The sequence below is a fragment of the Nyctereutes procyonoides genome, unplaced genomic scaffold, assembly GCF_905146905.1.
Source record: "Nyctereutes procyonoides isolate TBG_1078 unplaced genomic scaffold, NYPRO_anot_genome, whole genome shotgun sequence".
NCBI classification, from domain to species: Eukaryota; Metazoa; Chordata; class Mammalia; order Carnivora; family Canidae; genus Nyctereutes; species Nyctereutes procyonoides.
In genome coordinates this window covers 27,324,201-27,349,923 of record NW_026575049.1, presented here as the reverse complement: position 1 = coordinate 27,349,923, position 25,723 = coordinate 27,324,201, and the positions used below count along the sequence as shown (strand labels likewise).

The following is a 25,723-nucleotide window of genomic DNA, read 5'->3' as shown; positions in this document are numbered from 1 at the left end:
TAAATATTATGTCAGAAACTTGAATGAATATGGGTATACACAATACGTCCTCTGGCAAGTGAGTCCTGTCTCTGGGTTTCAGGCTTCTGGAAGTCAACAGCTTCGTCTGGCTTGGCAGAGTATTTCCTAAACCTTTACTGAGTGTCACATCCTGTGAGAATCTGACAAACTCTCCTCTGCACACACACATTTAGTCCCAAATTGCAAGTGTTTGTAGACTCTGCAGGCCAGCCGCAGACCCAGACCCCTGCCTAACAAGAGCTCCACATATCATTCTGAGTCCAAAATTCTATGTTATATATACATATTTTTTTTATTTATGATAGTCACACACACAGAGAGAGAGAGGCAGAGACACAGGCAGAGGGAGAAGCAGGCTCCATGCACCGGGAGCCTGACGTGGGATTTGATCCCGGGTCTCCAGGATCGCGCCCTGGGCCAAAGGCAGGCGCCAAACCGCTGCGCCACCCAGGGATCCCATCTATGTTATATTTTTAAAAAGGTTTCCTCCTCTGAGTTTGTAAAGGGCTTTAGGGCCCAAGGACCGCTTATCAGTGGGCCGTGTATCTGCTCTGGTCCAGGCACTGTGTGGTGTCCCTCTTGACCCCACAACAAAGGAGAGACTCCCACATGAGACAACTGATGCTCAGAGAGGCTTAGCAATTACCTACAGTCAGTCACACACTGGGGTGCAGCCCAGATTGTGTGATCACTGGCTTTAGAATCACCTGAGGCAGGGTCCCAGGTCCTACCCCAGGAGCCCAACCCAGGAGGCCTAGAGATCTGCATTTAAAGCCCTGCTATATGGCGCAGCCCCAGTGGCTCAGCAGTTTAGTGCCGCCTTTAGTCCAGAGCCTGATCCTGGAGACCTGGGATTGAGTCCCACGTCGGGCTCCCTATATGAGGCCTGCTTCTCCCTCTGCCTGTGTCTCCCTCTGCCTGTCTCTCCCTCTCCCTCTGTGTGTAAGACCCCCCCTACCCCCAATTCTACAGCCAATGGTCAAGGTCCCTGGTCCTGATCTAGGAACCAAGCCTGTCCTATGTCCCTGTCACTGCCTCCTGCTGGGGCATCCTCCAGTCGCAGGAGGCAGGGCTGGTATCCTGTGCCCAATGGTACGGTAGGGACTCACCATCTGGTCGGCCAGGAGCAGCACTGTCTTGAGGCTGAACTTGCGGGAGCAGAAGTTGAAGAGGTCCTCGAGGCTGGGCCCCAGCAGCTCCATGACCATCACATTGTAATCCCCCTCAGCTCCGCACCACTTGATGGATGGGATTCCCACTGAGGGCCAGAGATGAGGGGTCAGGTTGGCAGCCCCCCACCACACCTTTGTGCACACGTGCACAACCCACCCCCACCCAGTGCTATTCAGGCTCCACCCCCAGGCCCCACCCAGCCCTCACCTCCTCCCTGCATCATCTTGTAGAACTTGCTCTCGATGTGTAGCTGCGGGTGCTTCGTTTTCACACACTCGAGCTTGATGGCAACTTCTTCACCAGAGGCAATGTTGGCACCTACCAGGGATGGAGGAGGGACACAAGAGACCTGGGTCATACTCGGCCAGGCAGGTGGCCCCAAGTCACAGCTAATTCGGTGTCTGCCCCTAAGCAGCTCAGCACCCCTTGGGGAAGGCTGGAAAGGCAGCAAAGGGCCCAGCACCATATCCAAGGGAAGTGGAGCGGCTGCCGGCACAGAGCAGGCACCCGGCTCCTCTTGGGTGGGAGTGGGGAGGGGAAGGACGGAGGATCTGCAGACATTTCACAGAGCCACAGAATGATGCAGCAAGAAGGCCGGGTGTGAAGGGAGATGGGATGGGCTGCAGGAGGCCCAGAGATCCGGGGGGAAAAGAATTTTATCCTGGAGGGCGGGAGCTGCTGAGCTGGAGAGGAGTGAGGTCAGTGGGATATCAGGCTAAGGAGGAGAGAAGGGGGCAGAGCAAGGCTCTGTCTCAAGAAGTCCCAAGGAAGACCCAAATCCAAACTGTGCCTAGCCTCAGTTTCCCCATCTCTAATACCGAGGGGGCTGAGATAGAGGCCTGGGGGCTAGAACGAGACAGGGCCCAGGTCTAACTATAGTGGCAATAACTCAAACAGTGGAGCCTTAGCACATACACACACAGCAGAAGGTCCAGAGAACACCAGCATTGGAAGAATTTAGGATAGGAGAAAGGATGGAAAAGATGAGCCTCTGCCATAAACGTCCTTGGAACAACAGGCTAGCCAGCTGAGAAAAGACACCACAGTTCACACCACACACCAAGAGAAATCCCAAGTGAAGCAAAAATTTGTGTGGAAAAAAGAAAAGGTGGGGCATAAGTTAGCACAGCCACTTTCCCTTTTTTTTTTTTTACAGCAATCTCTACATCCAAACGTGGGGCTCGAACACAAAACCCCAGATCAAGAGCCAAGGCACCTTAGCAGCCATTCTGAAAACCAGGCTGGCATTTACCTAGTGGAACTGAATACACACATAGCCTTGCCCAAGCAAGTCCACTCCCGAGTATAGTGCCCTTCAGAAACATGTGAGCCCCAGGAGCACAAGAATGTACACAACCCCCAACCACCCAAATGTCCAGCATCAGAATGGCTAAGCTGCGATGCAGTCAGAGAGAAGAAGGCCACAAGGCAGTGCAAAGTAATGGATACCAACTCCATGCGGCTGCTAGGTGGCTCCCAGCATCTTAAAGCTTGGTACGAGAGAGCGAGGAGTGGCACCATTCCTAAGGACCCAAGGTGAGGACAACCCAGTGTGCAGCAATAGGATGTGTGGCCAAACTGCATCTCTCCACAGCGGGATGTTACTCAGCCACGGGAAGGAATGAAGGACCCACCACACATGTTACATTGATGAACCTTACAAATGTGCTACATGAATAAGCCAGACCCACAAAAGCACAAATCCTGTATGATTCCATTACAGGAAATGTCCCAAATAGGGTAACTCTGTGGAGTCCGGAAGTAGACTGCTGGGAAGGGGAAAGAGGGCGTGCCTACTTAATGCACAAGGGGCTTTCTTTTGGGGTGATGAAAATGTTTTGGAACTAGGTATGAATGGTGGTTGCACAAGAATGGGAATGTATCAAAGGCCATGTAACTGTGTATTTTAAAAATGGTTAGGGGATCCCTGGGTGGCGCAGCAGTTTGGCGTCTGCCTTTGGCCCGGGGCGCGATCCTGGAAACCGGGGATCGAATCCCACATCAGGCTCCCGGTGCATGGAGCCTGCTTCTCCCTCTGCCTATGTCTCTGCATCTCTCTCTCTCTCTCTGTAACTATCATAAATAAATAAAAATAATAGTAATAAAAAAATAAAATAAAATAAAAATGGTTAATTTTGTTATGAATAGGATTAAGTCCAAACAGTAAAACCTCTGCAACAGGAGGGAACAATTTTCAACTGTCAGATGGTGGTTCCCTCTGGGAGGGGAAAGCAGACGAGGAGTGCAATGGTGTAGCAGGGCCCTACAAGGTGACAGGCAGGTCCTCCTCCAGCAGAAGGTACCTAATAGCATGCGTATCTGTTACATGTATTCTTTTTTTTTTTTTTGTTACATGTATTCTTTTGTATCTTCTCAACACTTAATGAAAAGAAGGGATGCCTGGGTGGCTCAGCTGTTGGGCTGCTGGCTCAGGTCATGATCCCAGGATCAGGGATCGAGTCCTGCATTGGGCTCCTCGAGAAGCCTGCTTCTCCCTTGCCTATGTCTCTGCCTCTCTCCTTCTCTGTCTCTCATGAATAAATAAATAAATCTTTAAAAAACAAAAATGAAAAACACTTAATGAAAACAGTGAGATATTAGAAGAAGAAAGAACTGCCTTACAAACTTTGGGGTAGGCAAGGCTTTTTATCCCTGATTTAAAATCCACAGGCTATTAAAAAAAAAAAAAAAAAAAAAAAGGCTCTGTCCCACCCAAAAAGGGAATCCCTTCTCCCTGACAAAAACACCAGCAGCAAAGTCCTAAGAAATATACCTGTAACTTATCAGCAGCAAGGAGCTGAGAGTGCTAATCTGTTAGGAAAAGGACCAAAGGCTCAAAGCAAACAGGGTAAAGGATTTGAATAGATACCTGGAGAGAATAAATCATTAATATAAAAATGGTGTACTCATATGAAAAGATGCTCAATCTCCTGGTAAGAGAAACACAAATGGTCCTCAAAGTACACTCCCACCTATAACTGGCAGATGTTCTGCCGTAAGACACCTGTGCTGTCTGATGGCACGGTTGCAGCACAGGGGGCACCCCGAACTGAAGAACCTTCCGACTTCAGGGGTGCACTCAGCACCCTGGTGTTTACAAAATGGGCCTGGATGAGGCTGTCGGCTGTTGACTGTGGGCTGTTTGCAACAACAAAACTTGGACACAGCCCAGATGTCCATCATTGTGGGGCTGGTTAAATAAAGAATGGCCCATCAATAACATAGAATACAATGGAAAAAGAATGAGGAAGCTCTCTCTGTGCAGAAGTGGAAAGATCTCAAAGATACAGGAAGTGAAAAAGCAAAGTACAGAACAGTATGTATTCTATGCTCTTTCTAGCTTAAAAAAAAATGAAAAGATGGGGAAATAATACGGATCTGTGTTTAGTTGTTATCTACATAAGAAAACACTGGAAAGAAGCACGAGAAACCAGTAAGGGCCAGGAAGGGCTACTCAGACCCCTAACCCTGGAGGGGAGGACCATTTACTGGACTCCAGGTTATACAACTGCCACTTTTCCCAACACCTTTGCTGGGATATAATTCACATAGCACACAATTACTTCTTTAAAGTGTATAGTTCAGTGGTTTTCAGTATATTCATTCACAAGGCTGTGTAACTGATACCACCACCAATTTTAGACTACTCTCACCACCTCCAAACCCCAGTACCCCTCAGGATTCGCTCAACATCCACTCATCTACCATCTCGATGGGTCTGTCTATTCCAGACATTTCACTTAGATGGAAATCATACAATATGTGATCTTTTTGCAACTGATTTCTTCCACTCAGTGTGTTTTTTTTGTTTTTGTTTTTTTAATTTTTATTTATTTATGATAGTCTCAGAGAGAGAGAGAGAGAGAGAGAGAGAGAGAGAGAGAGAGAGGCAGATAGGCAGAGGGAGAAGCAGGCTCCATGCACCGGGAGCCTGACGTGGGATTCGATCCCGGGTCTCCAGGATCGCACCCTGGGCCAAAGGCAGGCGCTAAACCGCTGCGCCACCCAGGGATCCCCACTCGGGGTGTTTTGGTTTCTCGTTTTGTGTTTTCATTTTTGAACCCCCTAAAATAAAATTAAAATTACAAAGAAAAGAGATTACCAACTCCAGTGAGCAACTGGAGAAAAAGTACTTTGCCAACTGTAAAATGTTCTGGCACGTTGACACTCATCAGTGGGGAGAGCCACACACATTTCTGAGGGGCGGTGGGACGTGGTATGGGAGAGGTTGTTCTGAGGTGTCACCAGGCTTAGCACAGGGCCTGGCACATAATCAGTGCTCAACGAAAGTTGGGTTCAGTAAGTAGTGGGCCCTGGGCTTCAGACATGAGCCCGTGTCCTAACCACGCGCAGGTCAGTGGGAGAAAAGGCTGCACAAGGCTCCAGATGTGTGAGCAGCACTGTACCAGAGAGAGGTCACAGCACACGAAAAGGTCCAACGGGAGTGGGGTGCAGTGAACCCTGAGTGGTTTGGTGCAGCTAGACCTGGAAGGAGCTGAAGAAGATGGCACAAGAGGGGAGCAAAGGATAGCTCAGAAGGGTCTCAAATACCAAGCTGAGGTCTTGGCTGTGAGCCTGAGACTCCATGGGCTGGGTATGGATGCCTTGTTGCAGGGATTCTCAGCCTCTGCACTACTGGAATCCGGAGCCCGTCCTGTGTGTTGTAGGATGTTTAGCAGCATCTCTGACTTCTACCCACTAGCTGCCAATGGTAGCTCCCTCTTCCCTGAGTTTAAACGATCAACAATGTTCCCAGACCTCATCGAATATCTCCTGTGGGACAAACCTGCCCCCAACCCCTGCCCCTGTTCAGACCCACTGGCATTAGGAGAGGACTGGAGAGGACGTGAGGGGCGAGGGAGACCCAGGAATACTGTCCAGAGAAGAGCTGATTGATGGTGACCCCTCTGAAAACAGGACCTCCAGCACTTATGATTCGGAGGATGCACGCAGAGAAGGAGAGGTGCCCAAGAGAACATCTTCCCTGAGATGGGGAGGGGCAGGGTGTTGGGAGCCCTTTATCCCCTGGCACTCCCCTGCCATCCTGCAAGGACTACTGTTTATATCTCTAGTTGACACATATAGAAACTGAAACACCAAAGGTCAGAGACTATATTCTGCGCTAACTTCCCCAGGGCAGGAGCCTCGCTCTTAGGTAAAGCCTTCGGGTCTCTGCAGAGTACTGGAAAGCTGCCACGGCTGGCTGCCCCCACAGGCTCCCACCACCACAAGGCCCCTCTACTGCCTCTAAGTTCTGTCAGAAAGCCACCAGCCTTCCCCTCTGATCTCCCTTCACTCCCACTACTAAGGCTCAGAAAAGGTTAATAACTGGCCCAAGGTCACAGGTCTGCAGGGGCAGAGCTGGGATTTGTCTAGAATCTCATTCATTCAATCAACAGACACATACTAAGGCCCAGAGCGGCTGAACCAGCCCTGCCCTGGATGAGATCAGCTCACCTTCTGTGGGAGCAACAAAGGGTGACCCTAAGTGCAAAGTACCAGAGCAGGGGTAGTAGAGGTAACCCAGCAGGTAGGGTACAATGGCTCCCAGGGTGGGAGGAGAGGGCAGTCTGGAAAACAAATGGGACACGGCACAGGGCCTGGAGAGAGCCAGCCTGGGATCTGGGGCCTGGGGAAGCCCTGGGTGGGGAGAGGGGTGACCACCGTCACATGGGGGCTGGCTCATTTAGACACCAACACAGACACATGTAATCAGGGACCTGGCTGGATTGGAGGTGCAGAACACAGCACCCCTCCAACCCCCTGCCATTTATTTATTTTTTTAATTTTTTTTATTTATGATAGTCACAGAGAGAGAGAGAGAGAGGCAGAGACACAGGCAGAGGGAAAAGCAGGCTCCATGCACCGGGAGCCCGATGTGGGATTCGATCCTGGGTCTCCAGGATCGCGCCCTGGGCCAAAGGCAGGCGCCAAACCGCTGCGCCACCGAGGGATTCCCCCCCTGCCATTTAGACTGAGAAATGGAGACTAAGAATAGGGAGCTCTCAGGGGCACAGGGCCAGAGGGGGTAGAGCAGACACGGTCTCGGCCACTTCTAGACCCTGTGCAGCTGACCCGAGGCCCTCACAAAGCTGGCCCCACTCTCCTGGTTGTTCCCTTAGGACGCTAAGAGGAGAGGAGGCGGGACCTCCAGAAAAGCTGTGGGCCTTGCAGCCACATCCACAGAGGGCTTGCCTTGGTTGATCCTGGAAAGCAGGGCCTGGAGGCCGCGCCCAGCCCCACCTGCAGAGGCCATCTGGAGTCGGGCCCTGGCACTGGCGTCAGTGACAAGAATGTGGCCAGAGCTTTGAACAAAGGGAGCCAGCGAGGCCAGCTGGGGAGGCCCTACAATCACGCTGTCCCCACAGTGGTAAGAAGGGAGCCCAGGAAGGAGCTGGCAGGACACAGCATCACGGGACACACGGACACACACACACACACACACACACACACACACACACACACACTTGGCCTGAGCGCCCAGCAAAGGCTGGGCAGGGGACCTGCTCTCAGGGCAGAACCAGCTCCCTCCCCCACTCAGGCCCAAGAAAACCCAAATCCTCCGACAATAGCAAATCCCAAAATACTGAGGGTTGGTGGAGGACACAACAGAAAAGCACCACAGCTGGGCCGAGCATGTGCAGGTGTTGTGCACACTGTGATCTCATTACTTCTCACCACCTTGCAGGCCTCATGACCCTATTTTACCGATGGGGAAGCCAAGACTGGTGGAGGTCATCACCTTTGGGCATAATACAGCTAATGGAAGAAATGCCGACACCCGAATCTTGGTAGAACTTACTCCAAAGCCTGCACAAAGAGTAGTAAATCTAGACAGGTTTTTTTTTTTTTTAAATGAACTAGATAAACAGGAAGTCCCCCAGGACCTCCGTGGAAGCCCCCAGGGAGGTCCCACCACATGGACCAGGGACACCAGCTTTCTCAATGACGTTAGCCTCCCCTCCCCTCTCGGGGCCTCTGTTCCCTTCTACAAAATGAAGGCCCTAGATTGGATGGTCCCTACAAGCAGATGTGTATCTGTGCCAAAAGCTGCTTCTCCGTGACTTTTGCCCTTGGTCAGCCAGGCCTCATCATCACACAAACTTTCCATGTGGGGACACTGAGGCACAGAGCAGTCACATGACTTTCCCACAGCGGCACAAAACCAGGTCTGGAACCCAGCTCTGTCTGATGTCTCCCTCCCATGTTCTATCACACCCTCTCACTCATGAGTATAAAGGCTGCCTTTTCTAATGTTCAAGAGAAAGACAATGGGCAGCCAACTTGACCACACACACCTGCTTCTTGATTGTGCGCAGAAAGGACAGTAACAGCTCCATCTCTATAGGCTGCTCTGCAGGGAGACCACATTCGAAAAGGACCCTGCCCAGCACCCACTGCGTGCTCAGAGAATGTCCCTTACCTGTCGCCTCTGATGGGGAAGGGGTAGCTCATTGAGAAGCAGAGTTCATACTCCAAGTGGGTAGAGGCCCCGACCACTAGGTAAGAGAAACCGCCCCCCACCCCCAAGTCCAGAACCAACGAACACAGCACACTGCTTTGTTGCCTTTCTGTGCCCCGGACAGAAATGATTTACTTTGCTTTTCCAAGTAGGGAAAAAGAGGCAAAGAGATGGGAATGTGGATAAACCCCAGGGACTGGATACCCTGCTCTAACAGCTTCCATTCATGATTACCCACACAGCAGCTCCTCCCAGACTGACAACTGCAAGGGAAGGGCTGACTCCTGACCAAGCATATGCCCTTGGGCAGCTGAGAAGGCAGCATTTGAAGGCAGGAGGCCTCTTTTCTGTCAGGTCGAGGGACAGGGTGAGAAGTCAGCGTTTTGTTTAAAATGACAACACAAGAGCAAATTCAGACTTTCAACAGGAAGCACATCCGGAAAGAAAGATCCTGAAAACGCCGACCAGACCCCTGCCCCCACCCCTACCCAGAGGTTAGTGGGAGAGCCTGCGTCATCGTCATTCCGAAGCCTGCCTGGGCTGAATTCCAGGGGGCCAGAGCAGAGGGAGGGCGCCCAGCTGGGAGCGAGTGGTGGCCCAAGCCTCTTCTGTCTACCACCATCCTTCCCCCCCCGGAGGCAAGAAACAGGGGTGCTACCCCAGCCTGGGCTTTCCCACGTCCAGCTGGAGACCCAGGTCATCATCAGCTGGAAACCAGAGCTATAAATACTCTCGTCTGTCCAGCCTGCAGCCAGTGGGGAACCTCCCTACCCCCCAGCCTGCCTCACCCCCAACCTGCTGCTTCTCTCCCGACCTAGGATGGCCCTGGGGACAAAATGACCAAACCGTGCCACTGGAGGCCTGGAGCCAAGTTCTGGTTTCAGAGCCAGAAGTCCTGACACATTTACCCCTCCTTGTCCCTGGCACCACCCCGGGGGCCCCAGAGCCACTAGGCTGGAATCAGGGATACTTACCCAGGTAGATGTCTCCAAAAGACCCACTCCCGATCTTCCGTCCCAGGCGGTACTTGTTTCCCACACGCAGCTCCATGACTCACTCTCACTGCAGAGAGAAGCAGACACAGGGGTCAGGGAAGCGGGGAGCAGGGAAGGGAGCCTGGCCCAGTGGACTCCCCCCAAAGGCCAGGGAAAGAGGCAAGGAACTTGGGAGGCCAACATTTCCCCGAGGGCATCCAGGTGCCAGGTGGCCCGATGGCCTCCACAGGTGAGATATAGGGAGGCAAGGCTGAGAATGTGTCAGTGTAGCCAGGCAGAGGGTGGAATTGGATCTTAAGCCCTAGAGGAAAAAGCCCAGCGAGCATCTCCTTGGGGGACACTTGTTTGGGGACCCACCAACAGCAGCCCCTCAGGGGTGGGCCAGGCACAATGGGCCAGGAAAATCAGACAAAAGAGGTGATGGGGAGGGAGAGGGATGCAGGAGTTCATCTTTCTGGGGGTGCTACCATGGCAACCACCAGCAGGTTCTAAGCCTCCAGGGATAGGAGGACATATTGAATGGAGGGTCCCAAAGGAGTTCCTCAGCTCCTTTAGGACTCGGCAATGACAGAGTCCCCCGCCACCACCCCCAAACCCCCATGCTTCTAATAACAAGAATTGGACACCAGGCCTCCACAGCCTGGCCCCGTCTTTCCAGAGGCTAGAAGTTGCCAGCTTGCAGTGTGCCCTGCAGGAGACAGGCCTCCTCTCAACTCAGGGGGCAGGCAGGAAAGGGGGCCCCCAAAACATTCAGTCGGCTCTCTCTCTTGACCTCACGACACCAAGCACCCCACACAGGCCTCTCTGAACAGTTTGGGGTTGGCTTCCTTCACGACTAGAAGGAGGATCTCCTGAGAGGGCCCCACAGAGCAAGCAAAGGGACCAAAGCCAGGTTTTCAGTCACCAGCCTCTGGGGTGCGAGGAGAGGTCTGAGGAAGGGGTGCTGATCTCTGCGGCTTCCCTCCTTCCTGTGCCTCACCCTGGGTGCCCAAGCTCATGCGACATCAGGGGCCACTCTGGTAGAGACCCTCTGCCCTCTGAGGTCCTGGTCAGCAGAAAAGGAAACTCAAAGGCCAGGAGGTGGTTTCTACAGTTAGAAGATGGGGGACGGTGGACCATGAAACGGAGAAAGATGGGGGACCCCTAAGATCTCAGAGTGTTTACAAGAGGGACCTCCCTCTGCAGACCGGGAACTCAGGCCTAGCGAGGTCCCAAGAGCACCTGCCCCACACTCCCTGACAGCACGTTGGTGGCAGAGTGTCCTCACCTAGGACCCAGACAGCGTTCCTGCCGTCCCACCTGACACAAACAGGACTTATTTCCTGCCAGAGCTGGGAAGCTAAGCGGGAAGATGGAAAAGCAGATGTGCTGGGCACAGCACCCTGCCCCATCCCCATGCCAAATGCCATCCCCAAAGCCGCACCCACCTGGGAGGGGAGATGGGAGAGACTTAGCTCACAGATGGCCAGGCTGGTGCTCTCTGCCCCAGCAGAGGCGAGAAGCCAACAGCTCCAGCCCAGGAGACACATGGAGCCCCCAGCACCTAAGTCCCAGAGAGCTACCACCAGCCCTTCGCTGTGGGCCACGAGGAAGTAGCCTCCCCGCCCCGTGCCAGCCCGACTCTGGCTCTCAACCAAGGGCCTCTGCCCACACGCCTGGCCGCCCCGGCCGAGGTGCCTTGGCTGTGGCTGTCGGCAGAACACACTCCACATCTGCAGAAAACTCACATGCCACACATTTCACATATCCACCGATCTGTGTGTACACTCCCAAGGAAGACAGGAAAGCAGACACACACCATGAGCCCCACAGCAGGAGGGGGGAAGAGGGGGGTGTCACGGGTGTGCACATACACAAACACTGCCTCCCCCCTCAGCCCGTGTTCCGCCAACGCCAATCCAGAGACCACACATGGCAGCCGGGGAATCCGCAGGTTAGGAAAGGAACATAAATATACCCGCATCCTATATTACATAAATACCCACGCCGGGTTATATAAATACCCGCGCCCTCCGTCTGGGTGTCTTACATAAATACACCGCACATGACCCCCCAGCCCCTCCCCACTCACCGGGCTGTGGGCAGGGAAGGGGAGAAGAGGGTGCAAACAACCAGCCCCACCGGAAACCACTGCTGGGCGCCAGCTACCCAGCCCCCGGGGCCAGGGCCCCAGGGAGCGCCTCCACTGTCCCAGCACTGTCCCCTAAAAAGCCTCCCAGAGGAGAGGAGAAAGGATCGAGTAAGGAGAAGCTTCCCAGTCCTTTGCCGCTTCTCCCATGGGGGGTGGGGTGAGGGTGGAATAAACGAAGTAGAAAAAAAAAAAAAGGAAGACGCAAATCCGGAGTTTCAGCTGGTTAAAAAAAATTACACAAACTACCAAGCAACAGAGCACATGGGCAGTTTTCTTACTCTGACACCCCCCACCCCACAGCCGGGGCCCCTGTCAGTGGACCATTAAAATAAAAATTGGAGGCACCTTCTAGATGGGGAAGGCAAGGGAGCCCCAAACCCAGGCAACTTCAGACACAGTGGGTCTTCCCTTCGCCCCAAATCTTTCTTCTCGCGGAGATTGTGCTGGGAAGCGCCTATGCAAGAGAACTGAGGGCGAAGTCGGGGAGGGGGCTCACCCCACTGTGAGTTGGGGCGTGCAGAGGAGCTCGGGAATCCTCTCTCCAGCGATAACCCGGACACAGAGTTTCAGGTTCCACAGAGACTTGCAAAACACGGATTTCTCACGGGCAGAAACGGGAGAATCCGATCTGATAAATAACCCCCACCCCTTTCTTTCTCTCCACAAAGGAAAACAGATTCGGCGGCTGGGTGACCACACACCCCGTCACCGCAGGGCCCCCACGCGCCCCCGAGCGCCCCCATCCCACACGCGGGAGCAGCCGCGCTGACCCCCAGGTCGGGAGCCCCGAGCCGGGAGAGAGAGGGGGGGTTGGCGCTGCCGATGGTCCGGCGAGGGTTCCGCCGAGAAGCCGGAATCAACAGTATCCACAGTCTCGGGGCCCCCAGCGCCCCAGCGCCCCAGCCCAGAGCCCCTCCCCCAGCGTCCCCCAGTGACGGCCCCGGGGGCGGGGGGCCTCGCGGCCGGCTGGAGCCTGGAAGGGTCGAACCGGGGAAGGGGGAGGCGGGCCGGGCTGGGGTGGGGGGGCTCCCCCGGGTACGCCAGCGAAATAATAGTCACCCTCCTCCTCCTCGTCCCCAGCCGCGCCTTTGTCCTCGCCGGGCCGAGCGGGCGGCGCCCGGGCCGCCCCCCCACCCCCGTCCCCGAGTGCGAACGCGCGTGTGTCCGCCCCCCCTCCCCTCCCGTCCCCTCCCCTCCCTCGCTCTCGCGCAAAAACAAAGAGGCGGAGGGAGCCCCATTTCCCCCCGGGTTTGCGCCCCTCCGCGGGCCCGCGGCCCCCCAATATTTACCCCGCCGGGAAGGCGCCGGTGCCGGGCCGCTGCTCGGGGGGCTGCCGCGGGCGGGGGCGGCCCGCCGGGGCGGATGCCGGAGGATTCGCGGAGCCGCCCGGCGCGCCAGCCTCTCCCGGCCCAGCCGCCGCCGCCGCCGCCGCCGCCGCCGCGCTCAGCTCCGCTCCGCTCGGCCCCGGCCGGGCTCTGGCTCTGGGTTCTCGCCGCCGCCGCCGCCGCCGCCGCCGCCTCCCTCCTCCGGGCCCTCCTGCCCGCCCGCCCCCGCCGCCGGCTCGCGCGCTCCCGCCCGGCGCGCGCCCGCCGGCTCCCATTGAGCCCCGGGCCCGACCGCTGATGTCATCCCCGGCCCGCCGCCGCCGCCCCGGAGGATTTAAAGGGCCCGCGCCTTCGGCTCCGGGGGACGCTGGGGGTGGGGGGAGGAGAGGGGGAGCAGCCGGGAAACACAGTTCCCCCAAGCCTGGCGAGGAGCGCGTGGCAGGAACGCGGTCTCACGTGTGGGGCCGGGAAACACACAGCCACCCACACCCCGATCCAGTCTGGGGCACAGGTGGAAAAAAGCCGGGTGGGGTGGGGAGGAGGCGGGTGCACACATAGCTGGGGTTTTCTAGACCCAAAGCCTCCTCTTCCCCCTGCCCTCTCTCCTTTCAACACCCCCCCCCCCCAGGCCACTGCAAAAGGAGAATGTTGGCGGGGAGGGCTCTGAATACTGCAGAGAACACAGGCCAGGTTGGCTCAGGGGTCAATGATTTGACAGGACAGCAGGAGATAGAGTGACGTTGACAAAAGACCCAGGGGGGTGGCCAGAGCTCAGCTACCCTCACCACTACCCTACCCCGGTGGAAAGGACCCTCCCAGCTCTTCCAGCAGCTCAGACTAATGGGCACCAACCCTGATCCTGGTCTCATGGGTTTAATGAGGAAACACCACCCTCCCCGCCCCCCCCCCCACTGCCCTGAAACTAGCACTTGGGTCAGGGTTCCCAGTGGTGCCCAGATGCCTGAGGCACCTCCCACCTCTAGGCTTGGGTTTCCACAATTAGGAAGAAGACCCCTTGCTCCCCAGGTCACTGGGAGAATTAATTAAGGCTTCTCACCAGCTTCCAGGGTAGCCAATGAAAGGTTCCAGGGCAAAGTTATTAAAACGATGATATTGACACTGCACCATGCAAAGCTCCAAATGATGACACACATCCCTTCACACACACACACACACACAGTTGTGATTGTGAACCCACAAAACACCAGAGTGCACTGCATCCAATCCCGGAAGCATGGTTCCCGGGAAGAGTCGCTTCCATAATAACCACATCTTCCCTCGAGCCTGAGGGACTTAGTCACACACTGTCCAAACTGGTGGGAGCCCCACAAATCAGGTTCTTCTATCCCAGACCAGGAATCTGTGGTCCAAGGAGGGGAGGAGTTTGCCCAGGACCACAAAGCACAGCAAAATACAGAGCTGGCCTGGGCCAAGACAGGGCCAACATGTCCCCTTTGCCAGAACAGGGGGTCACTAGGCAAGGTGGTTGGCTTTGCTGGACCTGCATAGTGATTTTTTTTTTTGTTATTTATATTGTTTTGTTAATTGATAACCGCTGTTTTAAATGTGCCGATTTTCAGGGGCCCGGGTGGCTCAGCAGTTGAGCGTCTGCCTTTGACTCAGGGTGTAATCCTGAGGTTCCGGGATCGAGTCCCCTATCAGGCTCCCTGCATGGAGCCTGCTTCTCCCTCTGCCTCTCTCTTTGTGTCTTTCATAAATGAATAAATAAAATCTTTAAATAAATAAATGTGCTGATTTCCTATTACAGGTCCATATTCCCTACTTCTCTTGAAGCCCTGGGAGAGAGGGTAACTCTGAGTCCAAACTCACACTGGGTTCCTCCCACACTCAGCTGGCCTGGGCAGTAGCTACCTACTTTGTTCCTTGAGCTTGTTGTACCCATTTTTATGATTTCCTTCATCCCCTTGAGGCCCCCAAGTATGCCCCAGTCCTAGAAGTCAGCCACCCCCAATGCCCTGCCCTTTGTTACCTGTTTTCATCCCAATCTTACCAACCCCGAATCCTGAGGCTCTGCTTGCATTGTCACCAACCCCACTTGGGCTAAGGTGAAACAAGGTGCCCAAGCCTGGGGCCCCAGGCAGAGGGACCCTGGCATTACTGAGCAGGTGTGGAATGTACCCCTGGGTCCTCCATCCTCACCACTCCACCCTCCAGCCTGAGCCCTGCTGCCCAATTATGGCCTCCCTCTCCAGGAAGGGACTGGCACTGCTCAGGCATCTACTAAGCACCTGGCCCTGGGGGAGGTGGTTAACCTCTGAAACAACAAAAGATTAAATCCTACTCTATTCTTTCCCTGGTTTACAGAGAGGGCATCTGAGGCTCTCAACAGTGCTTGCCTAAGGACACACATTAACCATCACAAAGTCCCAGCTTCCTTGCCCCAATCTTGTCACACTCCCACCCCAGCCCCTACACTGAACATAGAGTGACATCCTTCCCCACATCCTTCCCCTGATTACCTCTACTGTGGGCCTAGTTCTCTTTCCTACTCCCCTAGAAGACCAACGTTCTCCCCCACCCCACCTCGCAACCAGGGACTTCTAAAAAGCTTTGCAGCTCAGCTCTTACAAGAAACTGAGACATGACACAAAACCCAACAGAGGAATAGAGGTGATTCCAAAGGGAAAGAAATCTTATGGGGTTCTAGCAGCCTCTGGGCCTGACTGCTCTCTTCATTCTAGGTTCTCAAGGATTCCTCCCAGGACTTAACTCTCAACTTTAAGGCCCAAGGGTGTGGCCAGCTTGAGCTCATCCCAGTTCCGCTCCCTGCACACCCACTCACTCACCCTGAAGATGCAATCAGCCTGGAACATTAGGTGTCAGTGGAGTCCCAGCTCACATGGGTCCCACCCCAGAGTTTAGCTGCTCTGCACTAGGTCAGAAGAGATTCCCCGGCACCCTTCCAATCTAACACTTTGTTTTTGTTTCTTGGCACACCACTCCCTCTCCCCCCTCCCCTACCCCCGGAGCACTGGGCTGGGGATCTCAAGGACAGCCCAGCAACTGCCAGCCCACAGGATGATAATGCAGAAGCAATCAGCAATGGGAAGGAAGCTTTTGATCCTCCCAAAGGGATCTGCAGTCTGAGTCTTGACTGTGGGCACCCCACCCTGGATTTACTAAATATCAGGATGGTCCTTCAAATGGCCCTACACAATCTGTTCCGAGGTCTTAGCCCTGGCAGTCCCTGTTGCCTGGGATGCTTTTCCTTCAGATATCTGCATGGCTCATTCCCTCCCCTCTCTGAGGTCTTGGCTCTTATCCCCTTCACAGGGAGGCCTTCTGGTCTTCCTGATTTAAGATCCTAACCCGACTAGGGCACTGCCTCCCCTTACCCTGAACCCACCCTCACTGCTTCCTTTTTTCCTGAGACTTATCTCTATATAACATATTCTACATGGTACTTATTTGAATTTTTTTTGTCTGAGCCCCCTACTAGAATATAAGCTGCTATTCTGGGGATACCACTGCTATTTGAGGGGCACTGCTATTTTGGGGAGGTACTATTTGGGGGACACCACTGGTCACCAGAGTCAAGAACCATGTCTGGCACATAGGAGGGGTTAATGAATATTTGCTGAATGAGTGAATGAATGGTCTGCGAAGAGACGGCCTTCGCTCTCTCTGACAAAACATCAAGAGCTACATTTATTGAGTGCCTACTGTGTGCAGGCCCTCTACAAGACACGTTATCTGCACTGACTCATCCTACCCTCACATCCACCCTCAGCAGAGGCAGCGGAGAGGAGTGGCCTAGCTGAGCCCACACCCCTAACCACTCTCCCAGGCTGGGGGAGAACACAGTTCCAGAACGAGTCTACAGCCCCTCTTTCAGGCTCCTGAGCCCCAGTCCAAGAGAGGCAATATTGGGGCCCCCATTAAGAGCCACAGTGGCCTGAGGGGTTCATTTATGTAGGCCCCATCATTTTACAGGTAGAGTCTGAGACTCAGGGAGCCTTGCTTGCTCAAAGTCACAAAGAGAGCCCAAGACGGGAGCCCCATGTGGTTAAGAAGCTGGCTTCAAATGCTGACTTTGCCTCTTTTTAACTGTGACCCTAGCAAAGTTCCTTAAAGTCTCTGAGGCTCATTCATAAAATGGGGATAATGCAGATGATCATGTACAAAAACAACTTAGTCCTGAGTAAGAGGAAGATGTTGATAACGTGCCAAGGAGCCGGCATGGAGTGGAATCCAGGCCACCTGATTGGACTTCTTTTAGAACCTCAGGCTGGGTCTCTGGCTTCTTTCCTTGCCTTCTCCTTCCCCTTTGGGTTGGAGGTGGGCAAACCCAGGTGGGCCCAGGTGAGCCACTGGCCTTGCCCACCCTCCGTCTTCACCCACAGCATCGGCTCTAGGATGCCCCTGCAGGAAGTCTCTCAGTCTTCCTATTCTTAGCTGCTACTCGTGCCTCTCTCCCAAGAGCCCCGAGGGTGGATGGCTCACCACACGCTCTGCTCCAAGAGGCCCTCCTCAAGCCTACCTACTGCCCAGCTTGCCCCTGGACTCTTCCATGATGTTCCACCCACCTCTGACTGCTCTCAGGGCAGTGCCCTGTCTCCTAGGCCTCTCCAGACTCCGCTGCCTTTAGACGCTTCTCCTGGTGATCTCACCACATCACCATGCCTGGTCGTTCTCGGGCAGTACTTCCTCCCTCCTCCATCTTCAGTGGAGACGGAGCTGGGTTGGGTAGCAAGAGGCCTGGACCAGGGGCCAGGAAGCCCACATCTGAGTCCCAGCTCAGCCAGTGAACTTCAGCAGGAACTGAGGGAATCCACAGCCTCCTCTCCGGGGGCCCAGACAAGGAGACCTCTAAGGCCCTGTCTTCAGTCTCCCCATCCATAAGGGCTGGACTGGATGGGGAAGGTCTTGTACACTCCACATCTGGGGCGCTCTGTTGAGAAAGACCCTGAGGTCACACACATCTGGGCTTGGTGGGAAAGGGTTTTCTCTGCCCCTCCCATTCAAAACCTTGTGCACATCCCATCAGCTCCCCCTCCCAACTATATTCTGAACCCAGCCACCTCTCATGGTGGGCATACTTGGATACTACCGTGGTTTGTTACCTGTGAGATCACATCGCTTGACTACTGAAAATACACCAAATGCTCTCTCTGTCCTTAGTGTGAAATCCATGTTCTTTCCCAGGCCTGCTATGATCTGGCCCCTACCTGCCTCTCAGACCTCACCTGGAACTATCTTTTTTCATTTTTACTTTCATTTCATCAAATCTCAGGGCCTTTGCACTTGCCATTCTTTCTACCTAGAATGATCTCTGCCTGCCCCCCAGATCCTCAGTCTTCAATGTCTGCCTTCAATGTCTTGAACACAATGACTTGCATTCAAGTCACAACCCAAAAGTCACCTCCTCAGAGAGGCCTTCTTTGACCACACAATCTTTATTATTATTATTATTATTATTATTATTATTATTATTTTAATGTAAGCTCCATGCCCAACATGGGGCTTGCACTCACAACTCGAGATCAAGAGTCCCATGACTGAGCCAGCCGGGTGCCCTGACCGCACAGTCCTAAGCAGGCTCCCTTCCCCTCTGCCTCTTTCTACTGGATCACCCGGCCTTTTCTTTATGGCACTTCCTACAGGCAAGAAACATTAACTTGTTTATTTTTAATGCCCTTAAACATAAGCTCCAAGAGGGAGAAATCCTCCTATAGGTGCTCCTGTGGGTGTCCAGTTGGTAATGGGTGCCCTGTAAATACTTGTGCAATGAGCGAATTCTGCTGTGGGTGTGTGGTCATAGGGGTGGAGGCAAGGGCCTGGCACTTTCCATCTCTGGGCCAGATGGTGCCTGACAGCCTTCCCTCACATAAGGCCTCACTTACCCTGTGGTGTCTTCCCACCCCCTCCACCCCTGCTCACGGTGGGCCCTCGGCCCTCCCCGCTCCGCCCTGGCAAACCCCTCTCAGTATTCCCCATGCTGCCGATCTCTGTTGAGGAATCAACTCCCAGAGGAGTTGTCACTAAAGGCACAGTTACAGGAACAATGAAAACACCCAGCATCACCCAAGGGTCGCTGCCTTCACCTCTGCCCACCCCTCACTCCCCCACCTGTCTGCCTGCATCCTTCCTTCAACCTGGCCTGTCACCCCACTGCCCCTCCATTCAACAAACCACACTGTTTGCACTGCTGCCAACTCTCTCTACAATGCGCTCCTTCCATCCTCTGGGAATCCAAGGAATCCCATCTCTAGGACACACAACCACTCATTAACTGGGCCGCGGGAATTACGATGATTGCCCTGGCTAATAATCCCAATTCCCACAGCAACACTTCCCAAGTCAGCATAGTTGGTGCGATTCATCATCTCACCCTGTCACACGTCTGTCCACAAACACTTCCTGATGCCTACTCCTCACGGGTCCTGAGAGGTCCGCACTGAGCCCTGCCCGCCTCAAGCTGACAGTCCGCCTCAGCCAGCTGGGTGTACACCAGAAAAAAATATGGACTAAGAGAGAGTCCATGGACCAGAGAGAAACTGCTAGATGGTGAGAGCCACAGGACAGGTCTACGTGGCCTGGCATCATTGGGGACACCAAGCAGTGATGAGCTGCCCCTCTCCCTCCAGCCAGGTGTTCTGTGAAATGCACCGCTAGGGAGTTTTTAACTTGATGCAGAGTGTTGCAAGGATACAGCATCCAGATAAGACTCTGAGGCTCCTTGGAAGCAGACTGCCCACTAGGCCCCTTCCAAGGAGAAACTGGGGAGGCGCCCCTGGGGAAGGTGGAAGGAGGAGGGGCTTGCACCCTCCAAATCGGAGGGTGGGAAGGAACAACCTCAGCCAACACTAAGGTAGGAACCTCAGACATTTGAAGGGGGGGGCCCTGTGGGGAGATGGGTCAGAGGGCACCCAGGATCCCCCTCCTTGGCGGGGAGAAAGCTGATGAGGAAGGTGGGAGGCAGGCAGGGTCTTTAATCTCAAGCAGGTAAATATTGGATTTATTCACTGGTTTTGCTCAGAACAGCTTGGAATTTTGCATGCAGAAGGGAAGAAGAGGGAGAGAATGAGCAAATTCTCATTTATTGTACAATGTGGCACCACAATAGACACCTCTCACCTGCTCTGGTTTAGTTCTACAACAATCTCATGAGCTAGAGATCATCCCACCTGTTTTACAGGTAGGAACCTGAGGCTAAGAGAGTGAATATGATCTAATGTTCATAAAGGTTATGAAGGACTCCAATTTACCCTTCCAGACCCACCCTGGGGCCTCACCCTGCCTTACAGACTGCAGCCCAATCAGCTTTGTCTCCCTCAGTGCCAACGGGAACCTGGCTACATACCTGGGCCCCCACTGAAGGGTACCCCTTGTTCCTCAGGACATCATGAATCCACTCACCCACTTCCAAAGCATCCAGGGGATTCTGGTGACCACCAAAGTGACTGTCTCGAAAGTAGATGCTGGCCACCCCAGGAAGTTCACAAAGTGATCCACTGGGGTATGGGAAGAAAGATCAGAATTTGTATTCTTATTTAGTCTTTAATCTTAACTTTCTAAATCTTCCATTTCGATGGATGTTTTATAATGCACACATTAGCACAGTAGAACATTTATACCCAAGTTTTAACAAATACGTTTACATTTGAATACAAAACACATGCTCAAAAATATTTTTTACAGAAAGGGGTATGCAACAAGAGTTTACATTAGCATTGGAGGACCCCAGCAATTGAATTCTCACTTGAGAGGCAGTGGCGGTAGAAACCCTGAACCAGCTGGGTTCAGATCTTTCATCAGCTATTTCTGAGCTGTGTGGCTGGGTGAGTTTATAGAACTTTCCTAAACTTCTGTTCCCTCATTCAGAACTGGGATGGCTACAGCACCCACCTCCAATTGATTAAAGCCTACAGCCCAGAGTCTGGCACCTGAATGATAGACACAATTATTATTACTTCAGTCACAGGGAGGAGGGCTGGACCTGGTCTGGGCCTTGTGGTGGGTCAAGCCCTTGAGAACTGCATCTACTATGGAGGCATAAGACCCAGAATAAGTCATTACACATCAGCGTTACCAGGATTAAGACAGAGATCGCTAAAATTGCTAGGGGAGGCTGACATCCTTATTACTGTCCTGGAGTGACAGGCCAGGCAGAAAGAGATGGCCTCAGAGGGTCGTGTACCCTCACGACAAGATGTTTGTAGCACTTAGGAACTCTTCCCAGGGCACGAAGCCCTTTCTTATCTAGCAGTAGCATGCTGTAGGGGCAAATTAGAAAGACAGAACAGTATCTCTCAGGTCTAGAAGCAGATGGCTCATGAGAGTATGGAATTTCCCTTCCTAACTGAGATGTGGCCACAGGTAATCAACTGATTCAGCTGACAGGTACCCAGACCCCCCTGTGAAGATGGCCAGGGGACCATAAAGATGAAGGAGTCATGGTGAGGGTATATGAGCAGAGATTGAACAGGCCCTAAAAATGGAAGGAGGCCCTAGCTACCTGGAGATGGATAGGCTTGGCAGTGGGGACTAAGTAGGTAGGTGGGGACTTACTATCCCATTTCACAGATGAGGAAGTGGAAGCTTAAAAAACAGAAACATTTGTTTTTTCTCAGGATACCTTAGCCTGGTACAATTGCAGCTGATGACTCAGCCCTGACCTCCTCCTTCCCCCCTTAGCATCAGTAGTCTCTGGCTTTGAGATCCCTGTGGGAATTAGGAGCCCTGGTGTCTAAACCTATGCTGTTACTGCTCCCTGTGTGCATCCTGAACAAATCCTCTGTTTTCTGAACCTCAGCATTCTTATCTGTCCAAGAGGTTGATTACTAAGCTCCACTTTTGCCCTCCTCTCCTACTTTTCTTCCAATTCTCTCACTTCAAAGCCCTTCCAGAAACTTATCTCAAGGGGTTAAACTCTTCTAGGGGCCTTAGTGACCGCAGAGTGGATGTGAGCCCGTCTGCCCCAGACTCAGAGACATCTCCATGCTGGGGAGCCTGCCCCTTGTCCCCAGCTTTTCCTCTACTCCCTCAGCAGCTTCAGCTGGCCCAAATCCCTCCTCCAAACTCACAAACACATGGACCCTTTTTCTGCCAGGGCCATGGAGGTAGAGGGGGGGAGGCTTTCTACATCAATTAGCTCACTTGAGCCTCACAATGATCTGAGAAGGTAGCTCTATGGACCTATTTTCCTGATGTGGAAACTGATGCAAAGATCCTTCTTGAAGCCCAGTGTTGGACGTGGAGGTCTTGGCCTGTCTGACCCAGACCCCAAGTTTTCCTATGACACCTTCCCGTCTCCCCCTCAAATCCTGCCTCCAAGTGTTCAGAGTGGCTCCCAACTCTGGCCCCTCCCTCAAATGTAACATTATGCAGCCATTAAAAATAATGATTACACATACACGGATGACTAATAACAACACAAGAAAATGCTTATGACACGATGTTAAAAGAAAAGCAAGACACAAAAATTGTAAATACAGTACAATAAAATGATATCAACGTGATTGTGCACAGAAACAAGACTGGGAAAGAAAACACCAGAATATCCGCAGTTGTTGTGTGTGTGTGTGTGTGTGTGTGTGTGTGTGTGTGTGTGTGAGAGAGCACCACGGGCGATTTCTTCTTTCCTACTCTTCCCCATTTGCCAGTCAATCCCTGCACATTACTTTTACAACAAGGAAAAGATATCATGTACAAAAAATGATAGATTTGTGGTTGAAATACTTGGAAACCTGCTGTTTCCTCTTCAACTTGCTCTCCTTCAAATCCCTCCAGTGCCTACATTTCAGTACAACGTGACTATACCCAAGAGACGTCGCAGGAGTTTGGGGAGCAATCAGACCCTGCAGACCCACGCCCAGCTCCACCTCCCTGCTGCCTGCTTTGACCAGACCATCCCCAGCGTCCAGGGAGGGGCCCCCCCCCAACCCGGCCCCTCCTCCCAGCCCCCCGCCCGAGCTCCTGCTAACGCTCACCTGACACTCGCAGGCCGGCCTCTCGGAGATGCGAGATGAGCACACCTGTCCCTCCAGGTGAGGACTCTGCCCGGGCGCCGCGCGCAGGAAGGAGGGAGCCGGTCGGGGGCGGGGCCGTGACGCCACCTTCCAGCCCCGCCCCCGGCTCCCGGCCACGCCCCGGCTTCTCGGCCCCGGGCGCTCGTGACTGTCATGCTTGCCGGGTGAGCCGCTGGCGACACTCCTCCGGACCCGCGCGCCCCCGTGGGCGGGCCCCGGCCGGCGGCAGCACCTGCCGAAGGGAACCTCCAAGCGCGCCCTCGGGGAGGGCGGGCTGGGAGGGGAGGTCCTACTCTTCGCAGACGAGGGCCCCTTTGAGGAGCCTGGGAAGAGCCGGGATCCCCCACGACCCCCTGACTCCGCCTCCACCCCTGCTTTACGGAGAACTGTTGGGGCCGTAGATCCCAGGTTCAAATAACCTGGGTAAGGAATGGCGTCCGGGGGACGGAGGGAGCCTCTGATTCCCCCGAATGTCTTCTCTCGGTACCCCACTCTATGCTTCCCTAGGACCCTTCCTCCGACGCCTTCTGCTAAGGAACCAGGAATCGGGGGAGAGAGGAGTGACCTAGAAGTGTGATTCCAGCCCTTGGGGGTTGGGGAAAGGTGATCTGGCCTCTGACGCCTGTAGTCAGAAAACTGTCTTCACCTACTTTTTATTTATTTATTTGTTTTATTTATTTATTTATTTATTTATTTATTTATTTATTTATTTATTCATGAGAGACATAGAGAGAGAGGCATAGACACAGGCAGAGGGAGAAGCAGGCTCCATGCAGGGAGCCCGACGTGGGACTCGATCTCAGATCTCCAGGATCAGGCTGGAGGCCGCGCTAAACCGCTGAGCCACCCGGACTGCCCTTCACCTACTTTTATATCATCTGAGATTGCTTATATTCGGCAAAGTTCCCTGTTGGAAATGCCAGCCCCCTTCTGGCGATGGCAAAAATAAAGGGCACCACTTCTTTGAAAAGGCAATCAGGCTTCACCTATCCAAAAGCTTTAAAAACGTGCTTGTCCTGGGACCCAGCAATTGCATTTCTGAAAATCTACCCGAGGAGGTCATTCAGAATACACATTCATTGTGGCATTCGCCCGGCTTTTTTCAAATTGTGGCATTCTTTATAATGGTGAAAATTGGAACTAGTCTAGGTGTCCAACACCCGGGGCAGGGGTGAACAGCACAAACACACAATGGAATATTACACAAGCATTAAAATCATGTTTACAAACAGCTTATAATAATATGAGGAAATGTGCTATAATATTACAAGAAGAAAAGCAGGATGTGAATGTGTGTTGACAGCAGGATTACAGTTGTACTTAAAAGCAGAACACACTTGTGTACACAGGAAAGAGCCTGGAAAGAAAATGCTTGCTGTGGTTCTTTCTGAGCACTCTCTGGGCACTTATGAAGCTTGTTTTTTTTTTTTTTTAAATCCTTCTGTTTTGCTGTATTTTCTCCTAATGGGCTTATATCACGTTTATAGAGCTCCTTTATTTCATAAAATGTTCACATTAACTGAGCACTTCCTATAATCTAGGATAAACCCCTTTCATGTAATCTGTGCAATAGCCATGAGGTAGGAATCATTCTTTTCCTCAGGTTGCAGATGAGGAAACCAAGGTCTGAGAGGTTGTTTCCCCAGGTCACATGGATAGAAAGGCTCAGAGATCCTTTCTCTCTTTCAAGGCCAAGGAACACTTTAAAACACCCTCCGGGGGCAGCCCGGGTGGCTCAGCGGTTTGGTGCCTGCCTCCAGCCCAGGGCGTGATCCTGGAGACACAGGATCGAGTCCCGCATAGGGCTCTCTCCATGGAGCCTGCTTTGCTCTCTGCCTGTGCTCTGCCTCTCTGTCTCTGTGTCTCTGATAAATAAATAATAAAAAAATAAAAATAAAAACACCCTCCGGTTAGCCACCAGGCTACAAGGGCCACCAACTTCAGGTAAGGAGTCAGGGATGGGGTTTGTCCGCCCTTGGGCTTCATTCACGAGTTGGGGCAGTGAGCAAGGAAGCCGCAGAGTCTCAGCAAGCCCTCCTCCCTGTGGATGAGTCCTTCCCTCTTGCTGGGGAGGCTTTGAGGCTGACTCCTCCCTGGTGGGACCTTCCCAGAGACCAACCTCCAAGGCTGAGAGGTCAGTTAGCTCAACCTTGTCGGTCAGTTTTGTAACCTTAATATGTTTTCTGATTATAAAAGTAATATATATTTATTATAGAAAATTGGAGGTCAATAAAATATAAAGAAGGAAATAGAAGTCAATCCCATTATTGCTTTACCTTTTATTATAGATATTTAATTTTATTTTATTAGTTTTTTTATTTATTTTTAAGTAATCTCTATACCCAACATGAGGCTCAAACTCATGACCCCAAGATCAAGAGTCTCCTGTTCCACCAACTGAGCCCACCAGGTGCCTCCAGATATTTTAAATAACATTAAAAAAGGGGACTATGGTATAATGAACCCATATACCCATCACTAAGTTTCAACAAACATCAGCTTTTTCCATTCTTGCTTCATCCATCCCCCACCTACATTTTGTTAAAGGAAGTTCCAGATATCATATTATTTCATCTATAAATACTTCAGTAATTATCTCTCACAGATAAAGACTTTGTGGAATA

The 25,723-nt window shown here is 53.0% G+C and overlaps 1 protein-coding gene across 9 annotated transcripts in view; it reads right to left on the bottom strand.

Moving 5' to 3' along the window:
- CSNK1E (casein kinase 1 epsilon) overlaps positions 1-23,140 on the bottom strand; it is a 33,918-nt gene extending 10,778 nt beyond the window's left edge. For 4 of the 9 annotated variants that reach the window (XM_055328134.1, XM_055328135.1, XM_055328136.1 and 1 more), the window contains exons 1-5: positions 23,061-23,140; positions 20,488-20,582; positions 9,631-9,718; positions 1,402-1,512; positions 1,131-1,279 (exon numbers count right to left, since the gene is read on the bottom strand). In XM_055328134.1, coding sequence (XP_055184109.1) covers positions 1,131-1,279; positions 1,402-1,512; positions 9,631-9,706 — 336 coding nt within the window. In that variant the 5' untranslated portion in view covers positions 9,707-9,718; positions 20,488-20,582; positions 23,061-23,140. Of the gene's footprint in view, positions 1-1,130; positions 1,280-1,401; positions 1,513-9,630; positions 9,719-13,071; positions 13,220-14,164; positions 14,796-17,654; positions 18,020-20,431; positions 20,583-23,060 lie in introns of those variants that run through there. The other 5 variants (XM_055328129.1, XM_055328130.1, XM_055328131.1 and 2 more) reach the window with 5 other exon arrangements.
- Between the last annotated feature and the right edge of the window lie 2,583 nt (positions 23,141-25,723).